We start from the raw sequence: 9,802 nt of genomic DNA on the forward strand, positions 1-9,802 counted from the left end.
ACATACACATATTAATAAATGCATATAAGCATTCATATATGTATATGCACACATATAATTAAAATAAACAAAAATTTAATGAAAATAAACAAAAATTTAAAAGAACAGTCCTCTTACAAAATTGGAGCTATTTTATAATGAGTACCATGGTTATTTAAAAATCAAATACAAAAAATAAAAATAAAATAAAATGATAAATCATGAACTAAAGCATTATGTATATTAAAAAGATTAATTAGAGAATGATGGAGAGGAATCTAGAGTTCACCATACCATCAAACACAGACAAATAAAGACTGTTCTCAAATGCCTTTGCCCCTTAATAGTTGAAGTTGTTCATGTATAATGAAATTCAAATACAAACTTTTTATATTAAGTGTTGAAATGGTTTTTTTAATTTACTAGAAACATGAGTGATGTTCTGTTTTATTTCTGATGTTTATTTTGTTTTGCTTGATTTTTCAGATTATATCCAGCCTATTTGTTTACCAGAAGAAAATCAAATATTCAGTTCAGGGAAAATTTGTTCAATTGCTGGCTGGGGAGCTACTGAAATTGGAGGTTAGTTATCACATTTGGAAATGAGAAAATGTATACTAGAAAAAAAAGTATGCTACTTAAATTTGCTGTGGATATTTTCAACATTTTTACATATTTTAACCTATTATTTTTTGCAGAATATTCTAAAACAGTTATTGGGATTATATTCATATTTACACTTATATAGTAGCTCCAAATATTGTCAGATTGTCTCAAATCCAATACCATAACCCAGAAAACTCAAAGACTAATACGTAAATTTAGCATAATGAAATACTGATGAATTAAATATATATACATATTGAAGTGACTATAGCCCAAGTTTCTATAAATTTATGTTCACCTGTGCAAATGAAGTTTCATCTCAAGAGTGAAGTTATTGTCTTTTTTACATTTTTGCAATCAACAATGTTGTCTTTATTTGTGGTGTTATGGTCTCACATTAAATTCTCTGGAATGAGAAGAGGATCTCTGTTGAGTTAAATGTGCTGCTTCTACCTATTGGCAAAGGGTATCAAATATAAGAAAAATATAAGATCATATATTTATATATTATTGACTCCTTAAGATTTATTGATGGAATGTTTCCAAACACAAATATGATGCCCCTTAAATATCCTTAAGTCACAGCAGCAGTTACCCAGGGAATGGAATTCACAACAATCACATAGATATCATATTAGCCCCAGGAAGAACAGCTACTAACAAGAAAACAAAAGATATATGCAGATGAACAGATAAAGAAAGGAGAATTACGACTATTTTTCACGGGAATCTAAATTAGTATAGTCTTTGGGGAAATGTCACAAAGTTCCTCCAAATTTCAGAATAGAACTACCATATGATGTAAAAGTATTACTACTGTATATGATGTCCAAAGGAAATGAAATTAGCTTGCCCATGCTGATACCTCCACATAGCATGTTCACTGCAGCATGGTTCTCAATAGGCAAGAAAAGGAGACAACCTGTATATAGCACTAATGAACAGATAAAGAAAAGATGTTAATTGGACTGAGTGATTTGGACTAAGATGGAGACTGAGGAAGGAGCTTTGGGTGTTTGGAGCTAGCCTTGACTACATGATGAGTCACTGTGTCAAAAACACACAGAAAGGAAAATAAGTAAATGTAGTATATATTCACAATGGAATGAGATTCAGCTATAAAATGGTGAAATATTGAAATTTGCATCATCGTGTTTGAAACTGAGAATTATTTTACGTGAAATAAACTAAGCACACTAATACATGGGGAAACTTACGTGGCGAAACATTAAAAGTTGAAGGCATAGAAGTTGACAACCAATGATTATTAGATGGTAGGAGGAGCGGCAGAGGAGGTTATATTGATCAAATGCGCAATAATTATACAGAAACAAGAACTCCAGTGTGATCCCTACAGTAAGAGAATTATAAATAGCAACAAAGTTCTATTCTTTTCAAAGTACAGAATAAAGGACTCTGAAGGTCTATCATCAAAAAGGATAAACACTCAGATAGATGATATATCTTACATATGCATACATGAATCCTAAATTAAGACATACACATTGCTGTAGCATAGAGGAGGCAGCCCCCTCCCCCAAGACATTGATATCATTATTTTCTTAATTTCAATATATAGTGAGAAATAAATTTAAAACTACAGTTAACCAGAATATGTATGTATGTATGTGTGAACAAATTATATATTATAGCCAAGATATTCATGCCATCAAAATGCAATTACAAGACTCTGACTACAAGATTCCTTCCAGGACTACCCAATCTTGAATAGAGGTTTTTGAGTGTTCAGTAGGGCTACACAAAAAGGAAGGACACTGCTGTCTGGCAGGATCATGTGACTTTTATAGTCATAAATTATAACCATGATAGATAAATGACCCACATGTATTTAAGAAAAATACATAAATATTATGGAAATGTCTAGTCTAAGGATCAAAGCCTTCACTTTGAAAATACCCTTTGGAGAAAATATAGGTAATGGCTCTGTAGTTTTCAGCCTTTGCTCCTATAAGACGTGGAGATAGGAAACCTCATCACCACATCCTACTTGGCCTGTGTAAATACACTCCACATGTTTATTCCTTCTGGTTATTTATTTTATTTTTTAAATGGAATGGGGGAGAGGAGTTGACTGAGAGATGATATGTGTGTGTATAAACATGTTAAAGAATAAATACAAATGATCTTTTAAAATGGAAAAAAATGCTTGCTTATTAAAGAAAGGATCAAGTTCTGAGGCCCGTGCTCACCTGCCTGGCAACTCAACATAATAATCCACAACAGTCACATTGTCTGGCTAACAGTAGCTAATGACCGCTGTCCATAAAGTATATTCAAGTCAAAGACTATGTTTTTTTTAATTTTCTCTTCTTGAAAAATGTCATGACTTATTAAGTTGGAAGCTAAGATAGTAAAATTATTGCTAGACAGATGTTTTATCTTTCAAATTTCAAAAGAACAATTTATAGCCACAATGTAGACATCAAAAACAAATTATCTGCTAACAAAATTTAAGACTCTTTATTCAATGCAAGATGTTTTTTTGGAGCTGAGCAAGCATGGCTTGCTTATTATTCCTAAAATATATTTTAATTAAATTAAAATGTCTCTAAAGGCAGTGTGGAGCCAGGAGGGGGAAAACAGCAAAAGAATCATTTAGAGTGAAATGGCTAGACCATGTGTCTCTCCTTCTTGCATTTTTTCATGAGTTTTGTTAATTTTATCTTATAATTTATATCTATGCAACTTCATAAAATCCTATTTTCTGATTTTATGAGTTTATTTTACTAATTAATTAGCTAGTTGTGAGTATATTTTTTACTAGAAAGAAATGAAGACATACTCTTAAAGTTAGGCAATTAGTACTTTAAAATAAGCAAATTTGGCCATATATCTGTTTATAATTGTGTATTTGTGTATGTGTGTGTGTTCTCAATCATCCACATGGAAAGAGACATGGCTGTAAAGATGGTTCAGAGTTAAGATATACACTGTTCTTGCCGAGGACCTGAGTTCGCATCCCAGCACCCAGGCTTGTTAGCTCACAACACACTGCCTTTACCTCTAGCTCTAGGGGATGAGACACCCTCTGCTGTGCTCCCCTGCCACCTGCACTCTTATGCCTATCCACACACACATACTTGCAACTCAAAAGTAATAAAAGTAAAATTTTATAAAAGAAAGAAATATTAAATACACAGACATTGCTCATAGTTTCCTTTACTAAAGAGCTCTGTTACTCAAACTAATTTTCTATCCAGGGACAAACACAAAAGAGAAGCTTCTGTTTTTATTGTAAAACTAGAGTCTGTCCACCTATCCTATCCTTGATCTTCATGGAGCCAATGAGAGAGAATGGTTGAACTTTTCTATTTCCATCTCTCATGTTTGCTGTCTGTCAGTTTTCGGGAGTTAATGGTGGGCTGTATTGTTGACTCGACTGGCACTATGGAAGCAATAGCGATTTGTAAAATTTCGTCCCAACTCGATTTTCACCATTGTCGCTATAGAGTGAAATCATGCATGGTAGAACTATTTGCCATAAGTAGAGAAGAGGGCAGATTTGGGACATTTTTTCCCTAAATAACAAATAGCTAGCTACATGTTTACCAACATATATGAGTCATATGCACATAATATATATATATGTGTGTGTGTATGTATATATTATACATATTTATTTGTATTTATATACGGGTATGTTGTTGCACTTAAATCACATGCATAAACACACACTTGGTTCTTTCCTTAATATCTTAATTTTTTAATGTAAAAGTGAAACTTGGCTCAAATTGAGACTGCATATGTTTTTCAAGGCTGTCTTACAGATGTAATAAATAACCTTTAACTTTCTACCTTTTTTGTCACACCAAATAGAATTGTTAATCATGAGGGAGTGCTTATGTAGTGCTTTTTTTCTGGAGGAACCAGCACCTGTTTGTTCCCCAAGCCTCTTGGGGATAGCAGTTCAGTAAGCAGAGATTCACACTTCCAATGAATTATTAGTTGCATAAAACAAATGCAAATACACAATGCTGAAATCTAGTTCCCTTTTATTCGCCTCCATGGGATGGCAAGCTGATTGCCCCTGAGCAGAGCACAGTTCATGGGAGCTTTGTCCTCTGCTCAGTGTGCACCTGCTCATATACAAAGGACGACAAAGAAGCTGAATGCCATTATACAGGAGAGAGCACCTCCTCAGGTGCTAAATGAAAAGCTCTTCTGAATCTCCAAGTTGGTGCTGATTTCCATGAATGAACTCTTTGTTCTGGCAGACTTCGTTTCTATGAGCAGTACCGTAACTCTTTAAAATCACTGAAAATGCCTAAAGACCACCCTAGATCAATCCATAACTCCTACTAACCCTTACGAAAGAAAGAAATGTGTTGCTGTTATCCAATTGCCAAAGAGCGCAGGTGGGTTTGCCATGTAGTTGAAAGTGCAAGGTTAGTAGTTAGTTCCATTGTACTGCCACACAGTACTTGATAATGAGAGCAAAACGCTGGAATAAATAAGATGGATGGTGTTTCATTCAAGGAGGCCTGTTAATCACTACTGACTCGCTGTCTGCATCACCCATTTGCTCAGGTTCTACTGTTAATGTGCAGCAAGAAGCTGATGTTCCTCTTGTATCCAATGAGAAGTGCCAGCAACAGCTGCCAGAATACAACATCACTGGAAATATGATATGTGCAGGATATGAAGAAGGAGGCATTGATTCTTGTCAGGTAACTACTGGATAGCAGTCATAGTATACATTTAGGCAGCATTTTCTTTGCTTAGTCATAACTGGGGAGTCAAGAAATCATCAAGGATCCTGAATTCCACTCCTTTCATGATAAATTGGATTATTGGCCATGAGTGACCCTAGACAAGCCACTTATTCTTTGAGAGGGTTAAGTAAGATAATACATATAAGGCAATCAGCAAACATTAAAATCCAATTAGGGGATTTTATTAGGAGACTTACTAAATACATTTTTTCTGGCATGTCTTAATTATTTGGAAATTAATAAAATATTAATGCATCTAGATTGACTGCATTAAATTAAACTACAGAACAAATACATAATTCATACATGTGAAAGTAACCATTTATATTGTTAGAACATGATTTTACTGTGTTAAAGTGTAGCAACTTGTTTCATACATTAAGACATATATAACATAATTTGACAACTATTTTTGACAGACAGGCAGATAAATGTGTAGGTTTTTCTGTAGTTAAATCAATGTCTCAATTATGTTAAACTTTCAGATTGGTTTTACATTTCTTCTGCCTTGATGAACATTAAAAATAAAACAGCTTTATACTTCTTTAAAATTTACCTTTGGGTCTTTATATTTCCCTTATAAAATGAAAAATGTGCTAAAGATAAGATACATTACCAGATATGATTTATAGAATTATTTTCAAGAGGGAAATCAGCTATACAATTTCAATTATAGTTAATGGGGGTTGCATGGCAGACAGTTCACAAATGAGGTAGAAAATATGATGCTATTGATCTTGAGTTACATTATGCAAGTAACTCATTTTAGATCTGTGAAATCTTATACTTGGCTCTGTTTTCTACAGGGTCTAACCATGCTACTCATTAGCAAGAAATAAATTCCAAATGCATACAAATATTTTATGAAATACAATGTTATTTTGTTGAGCAACAATCACTCTAGATTGCCACGACTTTCTAGGTTCAACATTAACTGGTGAAATAATAACACATCATTTAAAATTTTTAATATATCATTGTTTAAATACATTCATACATTCACTACATCACTGGGATTTTAGCCTCAAAATTTGCCCCATTAGGCAGACCCAATTACTTTGCATATTGTAGTCTTCTGAATTCAAAGTCAATAAAAGAGACTATAGAATATCTTCTCATTGATAAAAAAAAATTAATGACATTTCACTTTTAATTCAGAAACTGCATCAGTAATTTATCAGTAATTTATCGGTAGTTTCACAAACATAGCCTACACTGCATAAAAATGAATCAGCTTCCCCTAGAACTTAAGAGTCCATCACATACCTGCAAATCAGAATCTTAACCTTTAATCCCAGCACTTGGGAGACAAATGCAGGTGGATCTGGATCTCTGTGACTTCGAAAACAGCCTGATCTACAAGAGCTAGTTCCAGGACAGGGTCCAAAGCTACAGAGAAACTCTGTCACAAAAAAAAAAAAAAAAAAAAAAAAAAAAAAAAAAAAAAAAAAAAAAAAAAAAAAAAAAAAAAAAAATTTAAAAAATCAAAATCTTAAATTGAGAACCAATGATGTATGCTTTCTTATGTCTTCAAATGACTATAATATATAATAAAGTTTGAGAACCATTGAACTAAAGAGAAATAGTCACTAACCCTTTCACATTTGAAGAAGTTAGTGACCTTTTCTGGTTTTATTAATATATACTACATATTCTTATATACTATAGTGTCAAAGTAGAAACATAGAATCAGTTTTAATATTTATGTTCTTGTATTAGTTTATAATCTAAATAGTTGCATTTTTAAATAATAGAAGAAATCTCATTGCACAAATTATAAAATCAAGTCTAAGAATATATATAATATAAATAACATAAGGTTGGATAATAGGAAGTGATATATTTGAAACAGCCAAGGCCCCCAGCCATGTAGACACCCAGAAGAAAGGTAGCAAGTCTTCTGCAAGATTCATGAATCACTGCCACTCAACAGACTTAGTAGACACAAAGTAAATTAAAACATTTGATCCTAACATCAATATCTTATACTTTCCTATTAAAATGTCAATTATTTTCATAAAATAGAAGGAACCAGATAACTTGTTTTAAAAACATCTGATTAAACATTCGTTTAGCTTTAATAACGTCTAAATCATATATAAGATATTGTGAGCAATAAACTTCCCATAAATATTTCTCATATTAAAATCAAGTCCTTAGGATGCAAAGTAAAAATTGCTGCCTTTCCTCTAGACAGTTTTGGCACAATTGTTAAACATTGAATATAGGTAACCTGGGATTTCCAATGCCACTTGTGTTCCTCTATGCCCAACAGTGCAGCAGGGTTTGCTTTGACAGGCCACCTTTTTCTCTATATATAGCACCAAAGGATGGTTAAAATATCAGGCAAGGGGTCTCTCAGGGTAATTTCTAACATTGATCCAAATTTTAAATCCTCTATTACAACAGTGATTTTTGATCAATATGCCTTTAATTCCACCAGAGGCCAGCAGATCTCTGTGAGTTCAGTGCTAATCAGATCTATATAGCCAGTTTCAGGCCAACAAAGGCTACTCAAAAAAAAAAAAAAAAAAATGACAAATACATAAATAACAAGAATCCTTTGCATAACTAATATGGGGAAAATGTTTGTTCATCTTCTTATAATTAAGTAATGTTGCTTTATGTCCATACTACTTTATATGCATTAGACAGGAATCATTATGCACAAATAAGACCTATATGATTAACTGTACAGGATCAACTATCACTTACTACTTAATAAGTAATATAAATGATACTTATTACTTATACTGTGACAAAAACCTAAATGAAAACACATGATCTGATTGCTAGAAAACAGGAGATTTGCTTATTTTGGTTGAAATTTTAAGGTTTTTGAATCTGGTTGGTACTTGACACTTGCAGTCGCATAAGAGAACAAAATCTAAGGCCATGTGAGCTCTTCATTCTCCTAAAATCATCACGTGGAATAGCATGGCTGTTTGTGGGGAGGCTTTGTTTGATACTTCACATGGTATATCATATAGTGATTAGCATGTTGATGTTGACATGGCTTATTATTGCAGCATTTTAGAGAATGTTTGACTATGTTAAAACACAATAATGAAAGTCAGGAACTACTTGCTAAGAAATGATCCATCAGAGTGATAGACTTTCTCTTGTTACCATTTGCCCCATCTCCTTCAGGAGCGAATTTCTGATGACTCAACATATGGTGAGAATCTGGCAGTCGATCATATGTCAGGACATTTATTTTTTTGACTGGTGATCTTAGCACCAATTGTGCTTGCTTATACTGATTAACTCTTTTCTTTGGTTGTTCACTCTTTAGGGTGATTCGGGAGGACCGTTAATGTGTCAAGAAAACAACAGGTGGCTTCTTGTTGGTGTGACATCATTTGGAGTGCAATGTGCACTGCCTAATCGCCCTGGCGTATATGTCCGGGTCTCAGAGTTCGTAGAGTGGATACAGAGTTTTCTACATTAGTCATTTTCCTGACCCAAGCATGAAAGTTGGGAAATTTTGGTTTATTGGTTTGTTTTTTTCTTTTTACTCAAAATAGCATGGCAACTGAGAGTTTCATGAGAAGAAAGAAAAAGCCTTTCTATTAAATTAAATTAAATCATTTAAATACTGGGATGAAGAAGAAAAACAAAACAAGAAATTAAAATCAATCTCTGCAACATTAATTAACTCTAAAATGAATTTTTGCTTCATAATAAACAATTATTATTTTATGAACTTTATCATTTCCTTTGTTTCAAATCATTCTTACCATTTTCTCTTGTGTAAAGGTTTTTACTTTAACATATATTTAAGCAAAACTACATAAAGAAATGAACTGTGATAGTTTACCTGACATATGTTGTTGTTTGAAATGAACTGTTGTAACTCAGCTAGTTTCAGCTTAGTGTACCTCCAGAGTCACCATTGTTTTCTCGCCTTACGATCTGTATGCATCTCTATTAATATGTAATGTTTTCCCTGCTCATAAAAGCACATTTATTGTAAACTCATATCACAAGCATAATCACATCATAACTGTGTCTGTCATCGAGGTAAAGAAAACACACCCACATTTCTCTCCTGTCCTAGCATCAGCATAATAGTAAACTACCTAATACCATCATTCTACACAAGGAATCTTTATCAGGGTCATTTTAACTTACATTCACTTCAAGCTGGTATTTTTTAAAATCGTAAAAATATGCAGGTATCTTGAGGAAATCAATTATTAAAATTTTTCTTAGTTTATATGTTTACAGAAATTTTTAACTTGAAAAACTCATTCAGACACAGTTGAATTGCCTATTAAAGCCAAAAATGTGTAATAAATTAATTTGCTTTACTACTTTAATCTCTTGGATCATTTCCAGAGTAGCTGCAAATGTCAATTTAGCTCACATCACCAAATCTGCTAAAATCTATAGCAACATAACATAAAATGTACATATGCACACACACAGACATATTTTTCAAGCACACATACACGTTTTTGCATGAATTGAAACAACAAAAG

The 9,802-nt window shown here is 32.9% G+C and overlaps 1 protein-coding gene across 2 annotated transcripts in view; it reads left to right on the forward strand.

Moving 5' to 3' along the window:
* The window catches only part of Tmprss15 (transmembrane serine protease 15), a 106,006-nt gene extending 97,237 nt beyond the window's left edge, over positions 1–8,769 (forward strand). For both annotated transcript variants that reach the window (XM_057765654.1, XM_057765655.1), the window contains 3 exons: positions 466–561; positions 5,134–5,273; positions 8,614–8,769. In XM_057765654.1, the coding sequence (XP_057621637.1) occupies positions 466–561; positions 5,134–5,273; positions 8,614–8,769 (392 nt within the window). The remainder of the gene's footprint in view (positions 1–465; positions 562–5,133; positions 5,274–8,613) is intronic.
* The last annotated feature ends 1,033 nt before the right edge of the window (positions 8,770–9,802 follow it).

Source organism: Chionomys nivalis, chromosome 3 (assembly GCF_950005125.1).
Source record: "Chionomys nivalis chromosome 3, mChiNiv1.1, whole genome shotgun sequence".
In the NCBI taxonomy this organism is placed as follows: Eukaryota; Metazoa; Chordata; class Mammalia; order Rodentia; family Cricetidae; genus Chionomys; species Chionomys nivalis.